Here is a 22,145-nt window from a genome sequence, read left to right as displayed (position 1 = left end):
CGGATAAACAAGACGATTAAGGACATTTTATTTGTGAAATTATGATAAAAATGTCCAAAACACATCGCATGGAAGTTTATGACCTTGCATACAGTGAAGTATGCATTTTTTCAGGACATTAGAATCACTTGATTTGACAAGCAAACGTTTCATGCTTCGTATTTCCAACTCACTCGTTCGATTAAATTCCAGTTTTAAAGGTTATCTGCCCCACTATCGGTTTTAAGGTTGTAGAATCTACGTTTTGCCGTAAAAAGTCATGGTCTGGAGCTGGCATTTTTCTTTGTGATGGGCACTGGCTCGTGAGTAATTGCAATTTCGTATCGACCGGTTTTGTTTTTTCATATTCATCATCAGAGCAAGCAACACTTTTTTTCAACCGAACGTCTAAGTTGCGTTTGTAGATGGTGGAAAGTAGATGATGTTTCTGACTTGCTATAGTAATGATGACATCATCAAAACATTGGTGGAGCAGGTTTGTTCTTATTAATTTTAATTTCCATTGTGTTACTTTTTTTTTGAGGTTCCTTTATTTCTTTTTTTTCCGTTCATTTTTTTTTTGCGAATATATCAGATTTTGCTTGGAAGTAATTTGTTGAGGGGTTTAAAATATATTTCGTAAGAAACGTTCTTCTACTACTGACATTTGAAAATGACGAGGGTTGCATGATTATTGGAATATTTTTTTTTGTTCTTAAAAATAAGGGGAGATTCAAAGTGAATTCTTCATAAATATAACCATTTTTTTTTCTTGTATTTTAAAGGAAATGAAAATATAATGAATTTGTATGAAAACGAAAAAAAATCAGTAACAGATGCTTTTTGCATGAAAAGTTTTTTGATAAAATCAAATCTGTCCTCTATCAAAACCATAACTTCGGGCGATTAAACACTGTTTGGGGGGGTTTAAATTTTAATCAACATTTTAGAGAATACAATTTTTCGGGTTCATATCAGTTCGGGTCGAAAAGGAATAAATTCGGTTGAAACATAATCATGGGTTAGCAAACATTTTTTTTTTATTTTTTTAAAATTTTTTTCGTAACTAGCAGTTCGATTTCTTGAGTAATTGGAATATTAGATCAATTTTACCTACCTTGACTACTTAAATCATTTCTTGTAGCTCAATCAATTTCAATTTTTAGGAAAAATTAAACTTACTATAAAACTAATCTAGATTATCATGGGACAACTCATCATAAGAGAACTCATCATGAAAAATCTTCATCACACGGTTCGATTGGAAGAAATTTATTTTGAGTTCAAAATATGTATTTGCATGTTCTTTTACTGGAGAAGATGCACTTTTTGGTGGTTGATTTATTCATTCTTTAAAACTTTTTTTATAAAGTGTTCTCTGTGAATTGACCTTTGAAGAATAGCTGCTTTTCCCTAGTTTCAACTAGTACTTCATCACATTGAATTTAGTCTATTCTAAAGTCCCAATGATCTATTTTTGATAAGAAAACTGAACTGAAAAACCGTGACTTGAAAGGAAATAGGGAATAGAAAACCCAAAATCCCGAAAACCCAAAATCCCGAAAATCCGGAATCTTGAAAACCCAAAATTCCGAATGGGATCCCGAAATCCCGAAAAATTATATTAAATGAAAAATTTGCGCAATTTTTTTTTTGTTGTGATTGAGTGATAGAAAAATCGTTGAACTAAAATCAATAGAATTATGAGTTTTAATATTTAACTTATAATAATATTGTATGTTTAAATTGTTATTTAATTGGTTTTTATTTTATGTTTCAATTAAAATTTCAGTGAAACACAATTTTGAAGAGTTTTTTACTTTTTCTGTTTTATTTTCGGGATTTTGGCCTTTCTGGATTTTGGGTTTTCGGAGTTTTGGGTTTTCGGGATTCTGCATTTTCGGGATTTCGGGTTTTCAGGATTTTGGGTTTTCGGAATTTTGGGTTTTCTGGATTTTGGGCTCCCAGGAAATAGGATATTTCTAAGCATGGTCCGAAGAATTGTTTTTAGTACTCTGCAAGTGCATTAATCGTTTCGAAAACAAACATGTGGTAAAACCAAGAATTTCAAGTGTCGAAAACGGTTTAGTTTTAAGTTTCATTTTCTTACCTCAAGTTCATTATTTTATTTTACAATAGCAAAAATTTCCCTTTAGTAAAAATACCATAACTTAAAAATTAAGCTTTCATGCGGGGTGTAAATCTCTTAGATTTCAAGCTCATAACCATAATCTTCTCACATTGCAAAAACCCACTCGCTTTGTCAACTTATTGTCATTTAGTGCATGTTCTTCTCATTTCCCTAAGTACTTAATGCGCTTACCTCTAACAACTATCCTTTCAAACAGTAAAAATATTCTCAAGACTTAAAAAATATACAAATGAGACACCATTCTCTTCTCAGTAGCTACCAATCCTTTTGTATTGTGCGGGTGGTTGTAGTACATAACTGCATGGCAACCTCTAGCCTAACCTTTCAAAGAACATCAATATGACAACCATATGCACAAGTGATCATCCTCTCCTATCTTTTCATCATCATTTGCCTTTTTCCATATATTTGAAGAAGAACAACATGAAAAGCTGACATATAGCAAAGACCAAATTTGTATTTGAAAAAAAAAGCATACACACCAGAGAAGAGACTGACAGACAGACAGAAATCTATAGATACGCACTCCTCAGAGAATTGTAGGTATATGTGGAGAAGAAAACAAGCGTAGGCACATTCCATCCAACGAACCGAATGAAAAATCACTCACAAGTCTCATGGATATTACTCTTCGAATGAATATGGGAACGACCGAATGAGTAGGCAGGCTGAATAGGCTGCGAGTATAGAGAGAGAGGCCCAACGTTCACCTGGTGCAAATAATATTGGGCAGGTTTTTCCATCATTCCTCCCACTGACTACTATAATACTTTGACTGCGACTGCTTTGGTTCAATTCGGTTCAGGTGTGCGCGCCTTGTTCGAGAAAACAAGTGTGTCTAAGCCCCAACAATATATAGGTACTCACAGTACGAGTACAGCCTCTATGGCTTCCTTTGCTATATTTCACTTCACTTCAGTCTGGGGTCACTCGCTGGAAAAATTATTATTACAATCTTGACAATTGATAGGCGAGTAATTAATGCTCATGTTATTGTTGTTGTTTTTTTTTTTTTCTACTATACGAGGTTCGAAGTAGCAGTAGACTAGGCTCTGATGTGTGTATGCTCCACTTTCATGTGGTGAATGTGGATTTTGGTTTAAATTATAACCTGGGAAAGAAGAAGTCATATATGGACGTTTTTTTTTATAACAAATTTAACATTTTATCCATTTTTATGTTTAGGTAAGCTTGGTTTTTATTAAATAATTTGCTTATTTTTCATTTCTGATAAACTATGATTATAATGTTTTTCTAGACAATTTAACTCTCTACAATTTTGACCTCAATAATTTTTTCTCTAAGATCGATACTTTTCGAGATATAAATGAATAAAGTTAGAAATTAGTGTTTTGTAAAGAAATTTCGAAAATATTCGTTTCGCAACTTAACTTCCCAGACTATAACTACTGCAGCCTCCACAGGAAATATCGATTGCATAAGGATACACAGGAGCAAGTTACATATTTTAGAGATTTTTTTTTCTGCTACATCATAAAGAATTTTTGGAATTCCTTTCATTTTATAGAATTTTCTTTATCAGTTATCTCGGTAACTTAATTGCTTTTGAGGTTAATTTTAATTACCTTCTTCCATAGCCAACTTGGGGGAGGTGAAAAGAGGGGGTTGCATATTTTGAAATTTTAGTAAAATTGTATTTAATGTTAATTGGTTTCATCATCATTTTTTTTTTATTAAATAGAAAATTATGTCAAATTCTAGTAACTTTTGGCACATGGATAAATATTGGAGACAAATTTTCATTTTGTAATCTCGTTAACACAAGTCTGACGGATTTACTTTGAAGAATAAAAACACTAGGTAGATTTTGCGACTCTTATACCTCATCATTAGTTCTAGGTAGGAAGTGAAAATTAGAGTCAACTTGTATTTGATTGATTGGATAAATATTGAATTTGGGTTGGATTTGTTTTCAAACTGTCAAACTAGTTAAGAGGGATTGTTGACATAGTTAACTTTTCAGATTTAGCTTGATAGTTAGTTACGTTGATGGCTGGGGTTGTTACTTTCAAAAGGTCGGTTGAGATTTGGATTGTTTTAGTGTTGAAGAAAATGGCACAACCTTTTTCTATTTACAATAAGCACATTAGAGTTGAAAAAAGCATCAATGGTCACGCAAGGTGACGTAAAAGCGGAATGCATTTGCCTGTTCACTGTGATCTCATATCTGTAAACCAAAACTTGTTTCGACACTTTGATTCGAAAATATCTGCTTTCGAATGAAGAAAAAAAAATATTTCGATTGGAAAAAACTCAGCAACCCGAACGCTTAAAACCTTTGGTTTTGGATCTCTCAAAATCGATCTGCAGTCATAAATTGAGTTTATAAAAGTCGTTATAATTAAAAATTAATTTTATTGATAAAGATTTCACATTGACGCATTTTAAAAGTTCAAAGGACAATCTAAAATTAACAAAGAAAAATACACGGAAACTTCAAAATATCAACTAATCTGTTAACAAAGTCAATCTGATAGTTCTAAGAAATCAAAAAGATTAGAATCATCTATAAGGTCAACCAGCAACGAACCTGCGATAATAATATTTAATACATTCGGGCTCACATATATGCATATGTATATATCGACAATAAATAAAATATTCCAATAAAAACATCATAACCCAAAACGAACTCTTGAAATTTGCATTTTTCTGTGATAATGAAAATTGAAAATCTTTCTAACACTCTGTTGAGCTATCGACTTGCCCCTGCATACTACATAAACTTCCATTTCGATGTGGATCGTTAACACAAACAAAAGCAACAAACATGGTCGTTCCATTTTCCATATAACAATCGATTAAAAGATTAAAATCGTATAATCAACTCTATCGACATTCATTTTCATTGCTGAACTAAATTCGTAGATTAAGAAAACGAAATGAAGAGAGAGAATAAATGACAAACAAAAAAACGAAAAAGGAAACGGATATTAAACCCTATATTATGTATACCGTGACAAAATAATCATAAACAAACGCACACGATGATAATCTTCATCAAAATGCCACTTTAAACCATCGACTACGAGAGAGAGATGGTGATAAAAATCCAGGTCAAATGGTTGTTAGAACCTTAAAACACATTTGAATATACATAATACCACACTAAGAGTGTGTGACCCGATAGAAATAGTGATAAAAGGACTGGGTAAACATTAGAACAACATAAAAATGTAGCATAGCTTTGCTGTCGTTGTGGAGAAAATTCGTTCACTATCAACAGGGTGCCTCTTAAGAAGCTAATAAAGTTTTGAGGTTGTTTCTTCCACTGTCCAAGTAGAAGATTTCTTGGTTTTGTTGCTGAATTTTGTTCATTATTCGTTATTCATTACTCATATCATTCATATCATTCAAATCATTCATATCATTCATATCATTCATATCATTCATATCATTCATATCATTCATGTCATTCATATCATTCATATCATTCATATCATTCATATCATTCATATCATTCATATCATTCATATCATTCATATCATTCATATCATTCATATCATTCATATCATTCATACCATTCATATCATTCATATTATTCATATCATTCATATCATTCACATCATTCACATCATTCACATCATTCATATCATTCATCAGCACTCAGTCAAAATCAATTATCACTGAAAATCAGTTATCAGTGAAAATCGATTGTCAGTGAAAATCGATTGTCAGTGAAAATCGATTGTCAGTGAAAATCGATTGTCAGTGAAAATCAGTTATTATTGAAAATCAGTTAAAAGCAAAAAGCAGCTTTCAATGCAAATCAGATATCAATGCAAATCAGATATCAGTAAAAATCAGTTCATGTATCATGATCGAGCATTTTTTACAATTTCAAGTTATTAACCAATCAGAATTTGCATCCCCGAAAACAAAATTTAAAAATAGACAGCTGACGTATAAAAGCAAAAAATTCATTTTTAATAGTTCCCTCCAAAAATATCAAACCTCACAGGAAAAAACACCCTGCCCTGTGCTTAAAACATGAATTATTATGTTTATCTTGAATATTCATAATTTGTTTGTTTATTCGAATTTACATTAATGTACAAATGAACTTTCTCAAAATACAAAACAAATTTTTCATTGATTAATTAGAATTTTTGTCGGTCAATACAAAAAGTAAACAATCTCAATAATTGAGAGAGAGAGAGAGAGAGAGTTGGGGGCCATACAAAAAGAACGTGTATAAAATGTTTGTATCATGACTTTGAGAACATTTTTTTATAATCATAGACGTCAAAATATTTTTTAATGTTATTTTTTTCTGGGGAAACCGCCAAGTTCTGTATGTCTACAACAAACACCTAAGCATCACCAACCTACGCGAAAATATGAAATATTTTTGTATTCCTTATGTCGCGGTGTCGGGAAAATTGGCCGACATCCAAAGTTCACAAACACAAAGTTAGTTGGAAAGTTTTATTTTTTTTTTTATTTTGTGCTATCTTTTTCTTTCTCCAAACTATACGACAGGGTCGTCGTTTGGCGTCGTCCATCGCCCTCCAAAAAAAAGCTGATAGGTATTCCTCGTACCAAATCGGTGTTTGTATCGAAAATATGAAAATTGATTTAAAATTTAGTCCAGCAAAGATGAATAGTTTATTCGTTGCTGTCTTTAGATGTCTGATGATGATAGTTGGCTGGCTCTACTATGAACATTAACCCTTTGTTTGGCACATTGTTGTTGAATTGTTTGGAAGAAAAAATTGGATCCAGACCAAATGTCGACGGGAAAGAGAATGTATCTCTAGACATATTTTTGTTTTTGGGATGCAATTTGTATTTTGGTTTCTGTTTTATTTTGATTTAAAGGTGGCTTTCATTTTTTTTTGTTCAATGTTTATGACCATGAAACAGGTGGAATGTGCAGCTGCGTTTGATTCAGCGGACAAAATTTATTAATTCATAAGCTTTTTTTTGGTTCTTTTGTTTGGTTTTGTACACTAACATACTTTTGGTTTTTTCTTTCATTAGCTGATTAATCAAAAATGCATAAAATAGTTGGAAGTGTGTGTTTTTTCAAATCGATTCGGTTGTTTTATTGCCTTGTTAATTGAGAAAAACAGTATGAATAGTTTTTTGGTGTTGTGTTTTCTTATGTTAGAAGTCAGAAATTTTTATAGCAATCATCATAAAACATTTTTAGTTTTTATGTTTGTTTTTTTGGTTTTTCGCCTACTGACGCATTGGAATGACAATTCAGAGAATTAATGAAGCAATTTTAATTAGGAAATGACACTCATATAATTCTATTTGATTTTTAATGTTTTGAAAAAAATAAATGAATGCTGACTTCGAATAGAAGGTTTGATTGGGAGCAAGGGCTTTTAAAGATTCAATTCGTACTACTTTCGTTCGTACAGAAAGATGAAGAATCTGAAAAATAAAATTAAAAACAATGTAAACGAACAGGCCCAGATATTAGTTAAAAGCGATTTGGCTGTTTATAGTGCTTATAGCTTACAAATGCAACTACACAAATTTGGGGAGCCCCTGCGCATAGCGCAAGGAGATATAAATTTGCTGACGAGTGATATTTTCAAAAACTTGAGTAATCAGTGTTTAAATATTTTCTCCCATACAAAGTTTATGAAACCACTGAGCTTTTAAAGCTCAAAAATAATCTAAAAGCAATGGAGAAGTTCTTTCCTTTGTTTAAGCACAAGAAACCCAAACCGACCCGACCGATCGGCTTATAAAAGTCTAGGGAAATGAGTTTTGAAAAATGTAAGTTTTATCTCAATCGCAGCTATTGCCAACATATTAAACGCTGATTTGCAGAGGCGAAAAAAGTTTTCTGATGAACTATATTCCATTGGTTCTGGTCTTTAACACCCAGTCTACAAATATTAAGAATGTAAATTAATAACTGACTTACTTTAATCCAATTCTCAGTCAAAGTCAAACAAAGAAAGCAAAAATAAAACTTTATTAAAAATACTGAGCTGAGCAATTACACTGCCGAAGTTGCAAAATACGTTCAAGGAGTGACTTACTAGACTAAGAGTTTCTTCAAAAACGAAACAGTAATACAATGACTGCTAAAACCTGACGTTCAATGATGATCATTATTAGCAATTAAATAAAAATGATCCACGAAGATATTAACGAAGATCGCCAAACTTCTTATAAGGATAAATGAAGATCCATTACATTGCACTATTTTAGTACTATATCACTTCCAAGACTATAAACTAATGAACTTTATCTTTTCAATAAGTCAAACGCTCTGTACTTTCTGACTGCTTTCAGTCTTTTAGTCAGTTTAATCGATAAAATAACAGATGCTGATCCTTTATGAAGGATCCGACTGATTCTATGACTCTCTTAATATTTATAAAACTTACAACTTCAGATCAGATGATGCAGTTAAAAGAACAGGCTTAAGAACTAACAAAAGGGTTGAAATTCTTTCGGCTTACCAGAACAAAGCTTTTTTTTTTTGATCACGAATCGGAAACTATTTATTTTCAACGAGCTCAATTTTTGTCTACAAAAGTAGCACAAATTTTTAGACCTAGGAGTAATTTGATCAAAAATTATATGAAACAACTTAATTTTGAAGTCCTAAGATCAAATAGAATAATTTTAACTTATTCATAAGCACTTTCAAAGCCAGTACACTTGTCAGAAATAAATTGTCAAAGTAGTATTAGTGGATAGTAGAATAATGTGTATCTGAACATTACTAAAAGGGAAACCAACAGATGACTCCTCGCCTATCAAGAAAAGATTATATTTGTTAAATGCCCTACAATGTAGTATATAGAGCTTTCAACTATAAAGGCTTCATTTATTTTCGTAACGTGTATGTGATTATTCCAGTCTTATCATTAAACCCCAAAAATAAACAAACAATCCAACCAAAAGTAAGTATGTAGTGCATTTATTTCCTTATTAGTTAATAATATAGCATACGCAGCTAGGTACCTATAATTTTCCACGACAAAAATGTTGGATTAGAAGTAAAGAATTGATAAAATACCCAGATAATTACATATTGTATGTTTGTTATCGCGGACAATTTTTTTCTCTGTGGCCTAATTTGATAGGTACTCTATTTTGGTATATACCAAAAAATATTACCTCAATTGCCATGCCTTTCTCGAATCTAATGAATAATACAAAAGAATGAAGCCAAACCTTCCATTAATCATAATCCATAATCTCTGACATACTTGTTTCTTTTTGATCCAAAAATTACATTATGAGCTTCCGGTGCTTGCAACTTAATTTTCATACAAAATAATAAAGATCTACTAAACTAAGGTCGTTGTCCTTTTGCTTTCAATTTTTATTTATTTCTTCTTTCCTTCTCATAAATCTATTACATCCCCTACCATAAATTAAACCACACTCTTAACACAAACTCGTGACCAAAAAAAAAATAAAGTAAAAACAAAAAAACCAAAGAAACCCAAATAAAAAGGACACTTAACATACTTCCCTTCTTCCCTCTTAAGTAATTTCCTAAACAAATGCAATACCCGACACCACATCTTATACAAAACAAAGAAAGGCAACCTGCTGCTACTGGAATGACTCCAACAAAAACAAAAAACAACAACAACTATCCACTTGCATAATATCTACATCCAGGCAGGATACAACTCACGTACATAACGATTATTCCAACTTCCTTCCGGACGACGACGAAGGAAGACGACGAAGGAAGACGACGTTGTCGTCGTCGGTTGGTGGTCGTAACCATCTTCTGCTGTGTGTAAAAGTCTTGCAAGACACCTCCCGTCTATCCCATGCCTATGCAGGCTGAGCTCTTCTAATTTTATTTGTTTAGGTGGGGTGTGAAAAATGTACACATTTTTCCTTTGGCAATTCTATATACTGCGAAGGAAATGAAAGGACTTCAACAATTTAGAAGAAGTAGGTATATTGTATGCCTGTATGTGTGTGGTAGAAAAAATAATATTTTTTTTTCACTTCTTTATTCTTTAACCAGCATTTTCCCTTTTGGCCTCTTTCGGTTCCATTAATGGACCCATGAAGCACGTATCCTTAAAACTGCCATGCCTACATATATTTTTTTTATATGAAATGTTGCTATATCTTTTCTTTTGTCCTCGTAAAAGGGCCAAAGTACAAGAACAGAACAAAAAAAAGAAATGTTCCAAATTAAGGCTTTAAAAGAAAAAACCCCAACACGCATAAAGTAGTAGTATGGGTAGGATATTGGACGACATATTATATACGAACGAGAAGAAAAAGATCCTTTTAGCATAAATGAAGTTCTAGATATTTTGTTTTCTTTTTTTTTTTTTTTTCATTGAGACCAAGGACTCATGTAAGTGCGACTGGTACTGTATTCTAGAAAGTGTATAGGTACTTTAAGTTCTCTTTTTCTTTTTCAAGCTTTTTTTTGTCGAGAAACAAAATAAAAAAGAGAACAAAAAAGTTAAAGGATGTTAAAATATTTTTGGAATATTAATACAAATTTCCAAAATTTGGTTATTTAATGAACGACTAGATTTTCACAACAGAGATTTTGATAAAGATGTGAAGTTATTTATCAAAAAACAGCAAAGACAGTGGATTAGTTAAAGTACAAGGAAGGAATAAAGCCTACACCAAAATGGGGTAATCTAGCTAACATTGAATGCGTGTCATGTTTTTTTGATTTTATCTTCATTTTTTTTATTAAAATAGTCACGTAGTTTACATAGTTAGAGGATGAAGCACTTAAGTAATTTTTATTTCATCTGGGGAGTCATGAAAAGGAAAAAGTTTTTGTTAAAAGAAATTAACCAAGTTTTTGTCATTTTTGTATTATTGCAACATTCCACCCACGAGTGGCTTCGGGAAACTCAGCAATAAAAAGAAGAGTCGATGCCATAGGGGGGAATTTTTTTTTAAAGAATTCTGGAAATAATTTTGAATCCTACTCAGCTCAGCTCAGCTCAGTGAAATATGGCTCCAGGAAATTACATCCAACGAAAGAAAACTCAAATTGAGTTCTCTCTAGCAATTAGAGTGACACAAAGGCTTTTGGTAAAACTGCTTGGAGGCGATTACTAATCATTTGTTTTTATTAAACCAGTGAGGATTCAAGTCGGTAAAGTATATCATTAAACAAGCATTCACACTACGCTAAGACCTTGAATCCTTTATCGATTCCTAGCACCCTTTGATCAATTACCGTGTCGCATAAGGTAGAATTAGTTGATCTATAACGTGGCACGACAAGTTTTTGTTTGGCTACTCTAATAAGTATTTCGGTTCAAAAATGTTCTACTCAAATTTCAAAGCCAAATGAAAGCCTGTTGCTGGCACAAAGAATCTAATCTAGTTTCTGATGATAAGGCTTCCTGACAAACTGATACATCTTATCAGGATGACTCTGGCGAAGGTTCGCTGGTCCTTCAAGATTGGGCTAAAACATTCGAAATAATAAGAAGACTTCAGCAATCAATATTATGTATTTTTGAAAAGACACATCGCAACACAAGTAAGTTGTTGTGCCAGAAAACATAAACTGATAATAGAAGACCACGCAGACTGATAATTGAAGATGCTCATTCGACATATTGTGAGAGTGAGGCGTTATTGGACATAAAAACTTTGTTCGCATTTGATCCCGCATAATTTGACAATCGCTTTAAAAAAAGTCTCATGTGAATTAGTTAAAATATTTATATAAAAATACAACCTCGGTCTTACTAAAAGGGTTTAAAAAATTATGACAGGTTATTAATCGGGATGTGCTAAAGAGTTATTTTTAAAAAGCAGTGATAGCAGTGAGCAGCATATACACAAACAGCTATAAATAGCTGCTATTTAATCACTCTTTAAATAGCAGTTAACGCCGGAAATTACTCTTTACATTTCTTCCATATTTGAAATATGTTTGAATATATGGAATAAAAAATAAATAGAAGTAAGGAACCATTTTCGATTTTTTTAAATTAGAAATAACCAAAAAACTCCTTGAATACCTGCACTGAAATAATAGTAACTATTTCTGATAGAACTCCTCTGATTAACTTTTAACTTTTTTGTACACCTTTGTTTTTTTCATCATTAATCAAATCATTAAATTTGAAGAACAGAAAGCAGTGAAAATTAAAAGTTCTGAGAACATTTTCAGAAAAAGAGCAGTGAAGTTACATAGCAGTTTTTCTTATAATAACAGTGAAATCTTTAAGAGCAACTAACATTTTTACTATTCTCCCTGTTCACTTGATCGGCTCATGTTTACATATCATTGTAAAAGTAAGAAAAAATAAAACACAGGATTTTTGTAAGGCTGGGGACTGAGCAGTGTGCAGCGATGTTGAAGAGCAATCGCAACTGTTCACTGCTCAGTGGAATAGCATAATGATTGAAAGTAGCTATCGCAATAGCAGTCTCAGCTCTAGTTGTTATCAATCATTTATCTATGAACCAAAAAGTAAAGAGCAGCATACAAAAACCATTTTTTGGAGCGAAATGAAAAAATGTTCGAAAAATAGTTCAAACCGTTGAAAAAGTGTATAACTGCGTATTTCTATGTCAATTCTTGGAAAAAAGTTTCACAGTTGCCTGCAATGGGGAGTAAAGGCCAAGTTGTAACGATTTACTTCAAATCTCATGTATCCACATTATAATTAATTCAAGTTTCAAAATCTTTAAACTGTAATTCTATCTAAGTTTTCAATAGTTTTTCTGTGCATTTCAAGACCTTCAACAAAAAAAGCATTTGTTATTTTTCAACAAAAATCCTTGATGTTTGAAATTTAACCATTTAACCATTCTACCTACCTCTCAATCCTGCAGAGCTTGTGTTTACGTTTTGTACCGTAATAAGATTTTTGTTTACCAAGGTTCTCTTTGTTAATTAACCATCAACTTTAAAATTCCATAAAAAAAATCGGATATTAAGAACAAAAAAAAAACTCCTGTAAACTTTCCCTTCTCTTTAATTTAAATTCGTAGAAAATGAACACCCAAAATAAAATACACTTCACCCATTACTGATTTTTAATTTTTATTTTTTTGTTAACTTAGAACGTGCATCCGGTTTTAAACTTTTCCATCAAAAACACAAACTCCATGTAAAACAAAAAAAACGAAAGAAAAAAAATAAATGAAAATTCAAGAACATTTTCTTTAAAAAGTATGTCAGAAAGGATTTAAACTTAATAACCATCCAATGCATGACAAACACCAGACAGGCGGCGCTCACAGAACACTCCGCAGCACACCAAACACCAACACGAGAATATTGTAAGTTCCAATTTGTCAGACATATAGCTTAACAAATCGAAAACAAGAACCTCACAAATAACATTAACAACAACAAAAATAACAGATGAAAATAAAAGAGGTTACACAAAACAAAAAGTATAACTCTCAGGAATTTGAAAAAAAAAAAAAACATCAAGAGTGTTGACTGTTGTGTTGATGGTGGGTGCATTGGCAACTTGATTTTACCTTTAGGTACATATAAGTAAGCAAATGCATGCACCTCGTGCTGGGAATGTAAAATAGTTGTCCAAGTTAAGTGTCCATGGATGGATTACTCATAGATTCAAGATTATGTGAAACTAAGTGATTGAGCCTATGGCTTTGAATTCGAAAAAAAGGTGGGAGAATAGCCTAAATCAGTGATGCCACTATGGGTTTTTTTTTGTTTCAGATCATGATATGAGACCGTCTCATTATTGGATACCTTCTTTCAGATTTGAGTATGCCACAACGAGTTTTGAAAACTTGCCCACAAGATAATATCGAGATGGATTAGATAAAGTGGCAACACTATTCTCAATCTGTAGGCTTCGATAGAGATGTCTGGAGTGAGATCTTCTAAGAGATTCTCAAGAAACACGTTTTATTTTATTTTGTTCTTGGCTGTCTCCCTCTATCAGATTGCAAACAAATTGATATTCCATCGTGATCGACAAAATGAACAATGCCAATGACTGTGGGTGGAGTTCACTTCAGCATGATTGGTCAAGTGAATGAATGCATCTTCTATGTACGATGTTGATGATCAAGGCCTGCTTAGAGACTCTAATTAAGCTGTCGTCAGACACTTTGCGTTGTTGATCCAATCACTTATGACCAAGTCACGATCAAGAACGTTTCAATTGATGGAGCTATCATTGAAAATGCATCGCACTAAACTCGGCTATCTGAGTGCATCTCATAGTCATTTCAATGGCATTTGCACACATCATGAACTATTTTTCTCTGTCGTTGTGGTCTGAAGAATACGTGAGAATTGTAAACATAACAGACGCCCGCCCGGCGTCAATTAGAAACAACATCGACTCTATGACATGATGAATTGATAGTATATCCGGGGTAGATGACAGCAGTAGAGTTTAGTTGTTGCGAAACCGATCATATGCTCGTATTTTGTCATACGAAGAGGTAAGTAAAACGTGAAAGTCATGTCGATTGTTATCGGTGTGGTATATATAAGCTTGTTACCGCAAAACTGTAATTGATCAGAGACATTTAGCTGCAAAACACGCGGTGGCATTTATGAAATTCATGTAACTCTGTACAAGCAAAAGACAAACAATGCTTTCAGAAAGGTCGTCATAGTTTATTGACGTCTTATTGTTTTTGTATTGCAATAATAAATTGGAGGTCTATTATGTGAACTTCATGACAATTACAAAAAAAAAAATCAAACGGAAATCCGCAAGTCTGATTAAGACTTTGCGTGAACAATTTAATATCCAAACAAAAACAACTTGTGGTCAGCTTGTGTTTCGTTAAAATTAAAAATTGAAAGTGTTTTTGTGTGTGTTTTGGATTTCTCAAGTAAAATCATAGACACTCATTTGTGATATTCTGGTTAAATTAAACAAATATCTCAATTGAGTCATTTTGTAGGTATTGTTGTTGGTTTGTTTTTTGTTTAGTTTCAAGTTTTGTGGAGACTATGAATACTTGTTGGAACTAGACGAAATTTTCAAGTGGATTATAAGGTTCATGGTTTTTCTGGGAATTCTTTAGATTTATTAAATAATTATTTGTTGTATTTTTATAATTTTCTATCTTTACCTTGGTTTGATATTGTTTTTGTGTTTGCTACAAAATGCTAACGCGGACGAGGTTTTTCTTTCTAAATTTTTTACCAAACACATGATCAGTTTTGAAAAATGTGGTCTTATCATTGAAAATTACTGAATAAATAATTAAGAAGATCATCAGGGTTTGTGTCTTAAGGTCTGTTTTGAAGCAAGTTAAAATATTGAAGCAGTTATCTTGTTTTGTAAATCTTGTTCTGCTAACACTACAGGCCAGTGTTTTTTACGACATTTAAAAAGCTGTCGCGACTACGAATTGAGTTGGACAAAATATTTTGATAAAAATTTGTAGCGATGGTAGCATAGCATTGGCCGGCAATTAAAAAGGAATAATTGCGAAATTTTAGCTTATAAAATTGTCAAACGTTTCATGGAAGCGTTTCTTTATCGACAAGTTCTACCATCTAAAGTACTACCTCTAGAATTGAATGATAAGATTAAAGTTGTGATCAGAGTAGTTAACTTTAAAAAAGGCAATGCCTTTGCAAAGTCGACTGTTTAATCTGGCTGTTAAAGGAACTGTATTGACACGAGTTTTGGAATTAAGAGCTGAATTATATTTTTTACAAGATTCAAAATCGGAAATTAGAATCAATTCAGACCTTAAGTGGCTTTTAAAATTATCTTTCTCGTTGATCTTTTTGATTATTTAAGGAAAACATTTTAACTCCAAATGACAAAATCCGAGGATTTTCTTGTATACTTATGAGTTATGAGTTATGATTATTTAGTCAGTGTCTGTACAAGCAAACAATTTTGAAGCTTTTCCCTGCTTCCAAAAAATTTCTCGAACAACTTTTATCGGAAGAATCAATATTTGTTAGATCCCACAATTTTGCCATGGTAGGAAGTTTTCTTAATTTGAATATGACACTATTTACTAATTACATTGAAGATGAATTTTGAAAGTGAAAATGGACAAAGATGGATTTCAAATACTTTTTTTTTTAACAATTCGGTTAAACTTGATCACCAAACGGCTGTAAAAAATGAAAGAAAATCTTACACTTTAGCTGCCTCATAAGGAAACCTCGTAACTCCCAAAATCAAAATTTTACAATAGAGTAGTTGGGGAGAAACGTGCTGTGCAAAATTTGAATCTTAGTCTATTTAGAGTTGCTCCGCTGACATATTTTCTAAAAAATGGCATTCAAGTCATTTTCGAAAAAAGGTGGAGTTACGAGGTTTCCTTATGAGACCGACGATATGCTAAAAGTGGAATTAAATTTAAAAACAATTGACAGTTCCTTGCGGGCGGGAACAAAGGGGTTTAGTCACAAAATTTAACTCTTCGGGTTTTGATCACATAAAGATAAGCTCTTTATTCTCTTTCATTTGGTATCAAAAACATAAGTTTAGAGCAACTCTTTAAATAAACCGATCAATGCTCAGAAAGTCATCGATTTTGACACATTTCTCAAAATTCAATCGCATTTTCTGGCACTCTACCATTTATGACTTAACCCCTTTGTATACGGCGCCAAAATTTACAAGAATGGAAAATGTCTACTTGAGAAGCTTGATTATATTCGAACTAAAACAAAACAAGGTGATAGAGCCCAAATTTGAACAAGGAGTAGTAGGTAGTTTTTTGCAAAAACTGACATATTGTTAAAGTTCGAATATTTCATCAAAGCATAGGTAAGCCAATTAAATTAAAATTTATAAGCAGGTATTTCTTATTATTTTGAAGTGTAAAATGTAAAAAAAATTAGTTTTTGAACTTTATATTTTTTTTCTCGAAACTTAACAAAATCATAAATTTCCAATATATGTACATATATCGATACTTTGAACTACAAGAGCAAGTACGTGCGACCCAGTCGTGCATTTTATTTCTATATTCTTCATTAAGAACTTATTTTTCAATCGTCAGTTAGACTATCAGAAAAATAAATGTCAATATAAAAAAAATGTATTCCCAGGAAGGAATAAGCTTTAACTGAGGTTTATCTGACTTTGGAAAAATTGGCATTAAGGCCGTGTGTGAATTGCGTTAAATAGTTAACACCGTGTACAATTTTTGACACTATTGAGGTGAACAAAAAAATTTCCAAAAAAAAAATGTATTGTTTAAAATTGTTTTGCATTTTTTCTGCCATGATACTCCTTTTTAATAAAAAAAAAAAACAAAACCATCTGCAAAAAAAATTTAACTCAAATTTAACCAGGTCCCAGAGCCCAATAAATTTTTAACAGCTGAAAATTTTTTATTCACTTCAATAGTGTTAAAAATTTTACACGGTGTTAACTATTTAACGCAATTCACACACGGCCTAAGAAACATAATTATAATTTACTGATGATACAGGTAAAAATCTGCTCTACCATCACAGTCATTTAAACTAGAACACGAACAGGAAGAAAACAAGGAGCGACAGTTGACCTTTAAGTAAAACTTTTACTTATCCTACACCTCTCTTTCCATTTCGGAAAGGTTATTCTCACTTTGAAAGTGAGTATTTTTAACAAAAAGAAGTATGATGAAAGAACTAAAAATAACTCTTTAAATTTTGCAACTTTGTTCCCATCCAATTACCTGTGTGAGGTTGCTGGTAAGAATCTCAATATCTGAGTATGTCTGGTTAACATCAAATTATAATCCTAGATTGGTAAATTAACAGCCCGATTCTCCCCAACCAGTCACAACTTGTTTGAGTCATAAAATTCCTGAAAGTTGTAATCTTCACAAGTTGTGACTATGGGGGAGAATCGGAGTTTAAGTCTATAAAGATTTGTTGGGTTCTTATTCAGAAATTATGACTTCGTTGAAAACGTATGATCAGTTAAAGTAGGGTTAAAATCGACATAGAATAGTGAAAAACTGAAATGGTTAAAAAATTAATGAATTTAACTTTTGAGTTGGTTAACAAAAAAAAAAACAAAGGACTAGAGTTATGGATTTTTACGAGTACCTAAAGGACCTTACAGTAATTAGTTACTAGTAATATCTACATATTCCAACAGTTCTAACTAAATGTTATTTACATAAGTTCAATAATTGCCAAATCTTCTATGCAAGGATTATAGAGTAAACAAGTCTGATGAACTGATTTCTGTTGCACAAACAAATGGTTGAAAACCCTATTCTCTAGAACGCATGTTCATCCCTCAGTGAAGCTTTATTAAATAATTCCCTCATTCATTCCCTCTTTTTCGATTATTCCATATTCCCTATTTTTTTTTTTTTTTTTTTTTTACTTTGCAAAATCAAAGTTTCTCTCTTTGTTTAGGTACCTACATTTTTTTTTTATTCCTTCAATAATCCTGCAAGTTGAATTAATAAATTTTTTGAAAAAGTTCAAGGGTCCTTTCATCCCACTTGTTTATCGATATGAGAAGCACACAAGCTTCATTCGACCGAAGGAAAATTACTTTTTATTGTTCTTTCATTTTTTTCTTGCTTGCTTGATGAGTATGATTTTCATTTTTTTGTTAAATTTCAAACAGATGCCTTGGGTTAGAATAGAAAGGATAATGGAATGAAGGGAAGATAGGGAGATAATATAAGAGCTACAACAACAAAGTACTTTTGCAAACCATCAGGCGGCATCAGCAACCCTCATTTTGGCATCCTATTGTAATAATTAAAAATGCAAAAAATAGCTTACATTATATTTCTGTCACTCGTCTCTAAATGCCAACTGTGACGATCGCTGGCAATGGTTAAAGTTGTTGATAAACCACCACCACCATCGTCATTGCCAGCGCCACCTCCTCCTTGTCCTTCTGGTCGCTCATTAGAACGACGTAATTCAACTGCAGCAATGACTTTCAATTCGTTGCTTGTTTTTATATCCTTTGTGGATCTATCAAGTGACACCGACGACAAGTCACCATCGTCAACATCGTTATCCTCCTCCTCATCCTGACCCAAGTACCATTTGGTTTGTCTTTCACTCTTCACTACACCGACATCCGGCGGTGGCAACTTTTCCGGACACAATTTCTTGGACAAATGTTCAGTGTCGAGTTCGAATTCTGTTACAGATTCTCGTCCACTATCACAAGTTCCCCCTCCACCACCCCCTTCGATTGTGGTTACAACAACAATATCACTGTTAATTTCAATTTTAACGCAATTATTTTCAACTGTTTCGTTGATTTTATCATCACTTTCCATTATTTCAGCCATTTTTATTAGGGAAATTTACCCTACAGCTGATAAAGGATCAACAAAATATTGATAAGACAATTATTTTTTTCCCGGTAAAAATTTCCTAGCCAAACAACAGACATACGCACACATACACACAAACACACCCGTTGTATAGGTTAACTTCTTTTCAAATTGGATAGGATTTTTTTCTTCAACAAAAATTTCAAAAAAAGAACTTCCCCGACAAACGGTTCTTTTTTCAATTTTAACAATATTTTTGCTTTCTTTCAGGAATAAAAAATTCCTTTTTTATATTGGTGGTAATTTCATTTGATAAATTGGGTGGGACGATTTATATTTATTATTATTGGCACTTATTACATTGATATGTATACATTTCATTTCATTTATTTTATTTTGTTTATTCTATTTTTCATAACGAAAATATTTTCAAAAAATATAAACAAAAACTCAGCGGGCATAAAATCGATCACAAGAATAAATTTTATATAAAAGAAGGGAAAAAAATAAAAGAACTGTATATAAAAAAACGCAGGGATATTTATTATATTTTTGTTCCGTTGTTCGTTGTTTGGGTATGTTTGCACTCTCACGGCTTTTTTATGAATGAAAAACTGAGACAGAATTATCGATGGATGGCTGTATTTTTTTTTTTCTGTTTGAATTTATTTTACTTTGAATTTGTGTGTGTGTGGAGATGGTGCATGTGCAGTATAAAAAAGTTTGTTTAGTATATGTGAGATAGGGAGAGAAAGGAGTTGAACAGTATAAACGGGTTGAATGGAAAGTAGATGTTGGAGAGAGTAAGCAAGAGAAGGTTTTAGAAGCACTGGATTTGTGAGAGGAATTGAATTGAATTGAATTTTTTTTATTGAGTCTTTTAGGTTACATTTGCTGTCTTAGTCTAAAATAACAATTCTTTCTCAACTTTTATTAGTTAAACTGGCGGCTATAATGTATGGCCTGCTCTTTCTATTAGTTTGCAATAAAATACAATGTTTGCCTCATGGCTGTCAGTAAAATGTTTTACCTACTCTTGCTCATGACAGAGGGTTGTGTATGCTTTTGCTGTGACGTTTTGTCGTTATCTGTTACATTGTTGGCTTATGGTTGCAACGTTATAAATTTACATATATACAAAAACTTAAAACTAAATAATAAAAAAAAACTATACTAAAATGCCTATGGTTAAAGATTTACAGATATATATAAATATTCTTTTTATTGTATATAAGAGCGAGAGCTCTGTACATTACTTTTTCTTGTAAAATGTGACGAGACAAATTTAATAGACTTTTAGAGCGAGAACGCTCTATACGATTTATAATTTCATGTATATTAGATAGGCATACATTTACGATTATTGCACACAAACAGATTTTTTTTCATGTATCATTTAGACAAAATAATATTTATATATTGATAGGCAAATGAAAAAAAACATAAATGGAAGTTACATTGAATGCATGCATATTATTTTTGATTTTTCTTTAAAACAAAACAAAATGATTTACACTGATAAGACACTTGTCATTGAAGAAGATTCTTTACGTTGCAACGACGTTGGTTTGTGTATATTGGTTTCAGGTACAGCATCAGGTGTTTCGATGCGCCGTTATGATTCATACCGCTTACTTGTATGGATATATATAGCGTTCGATGAAATGCCGCTATTTACTGTTGTGGTGTGTTATGTTGTACTGTTAGCACAGTTTAGCTTTTTGTACATACTAGGTTTCTTGATGGTTTATGGCGATGTAAATATCCATCCTAGTCACTTTTTGTATTATTATTAGCTGTGGTTAATTGCTGTTGCTGTTGTTGATTTATGTCGACTTCATAGTCGCACGTTCTTTGCAGGACACACGAACGGGTTGGGGCATCCCGCAGACCCGTAAGTGACTCGTCCGGATCTCCCCCACTATTTGAATTAATTAGCTGTGGCTAATTATCTATTGCTGGTGTTGACTTATAAGTCACACATGTTTGCTGGACATACGAATGGGTTGGGGCAATCCCACAGACCCATAAGTAACTCGTCCGGATAATATAACTTTACGTTAAACTTTTACTAGCTCTAAGAGCTGCGACTGCCTTCGCCCACGGTTACTACCAAACTCGCCGATTTGTGAGAGGGAAATTTTGTGATTTGACGTTTAGAGCAGTTTGAATTTTTTGTTTGTTTATGAACAGCACTGCCAGATAGATATAATTTTAAAGGTAGACGGAAATTGATGTTTTTTTGAAGTAGCATTTTAGGAGAAAAATTAAAAAAAACAAGGTGCAAACAAGGTGTTTTTGTGTAATTAGATTCTTAAGAATATTACATTACATTACATATTAAACTAGTCTGAAGATAAATCTCCGGACTAGAAACACTGCAGCTTCGGAATCTAGGTCCATTTTGCTGATACAACACAAGACATTAATACAACACAGAAAGACAAAGAGAGAAAGAACGAGAGAAGAACATACAACACTGAACTACGTGGCACAGAGGAGGAGACATAGTTGAAAATTGTCTCATGTTATCGCACAGGTGGCTTCAGTTAAGCTGGCGATTTAGAAAAAACTTCTGAGCCGACCGCTGGGTTTGAACCCACGATGTCTGGCTCTGAAGTCATCCATCTATTCCTCTGTGCCATGGCCACCTGCTCTTAAGAATAGTACGCACGCATTTAGTGAAACTCCAAAAGACAAAAAGGCAAATGCTGACGATAAAATATACCTTATTGAATATTCTGTCAAAATCAAAACAAACAAAGCCAAATTTATATCAAATTAAAAGAAATATTATGAACAAATCGATTTTGGATAAAAAAAAAAT

The 22,145-nt window shown here is 32.4% G+C and overlaps 2 protein-coding genes across 3 annotated transcripts in view; both read right to left on the bottom strand.

Annotated features, from left to right (window-relative positions):
• The window catches only part of LOC129910713 (uncharacterized), a 61,107-nt gene extending 40,988 nt beyond the window's left edge, over positions 1–20,119 (bottom strand). For both annotated transcript variants that reach the window (XM_055988203.1, XM_055988202.1), the window contains exon 1: positions 18,810–20,119. In XM_055988203.1, coding sequence (XP_055844178.1) covers positions 18,810–19,333 — 524 coding nt within the window. In that variant the 5' untranslated portion in view covers positions 19,334–20,119. The remainder of the gene's footprint in view (positions 1–18,809) is intronic.
• The window catches only part of LOC129910712 (mucin-5AC), a 343,104-nt gene that overhangs the window by 88,929 nt on the left and 232,030 nt on the right, over positions 1–22,145 (bottom strand). The window lies entirely within an intron of this gene.

Source organism: Episyrphus balteatus, chromosome 2, assembly GCF_945859705.1.
Source record: "Episyrphus balteatus chromosome 2, idEpiBalt1.1, whole genome shotgun sequence".
Lineage (NCBI taxonomy): Eukaryota > Metazoa > Arthropoda > Insecta > Diptera > Syrphidae > Episyrphus > Episyrphus balteatus.
This window is presented reverse-complemented; position numbering and strand designations above follow the sequence as displayed.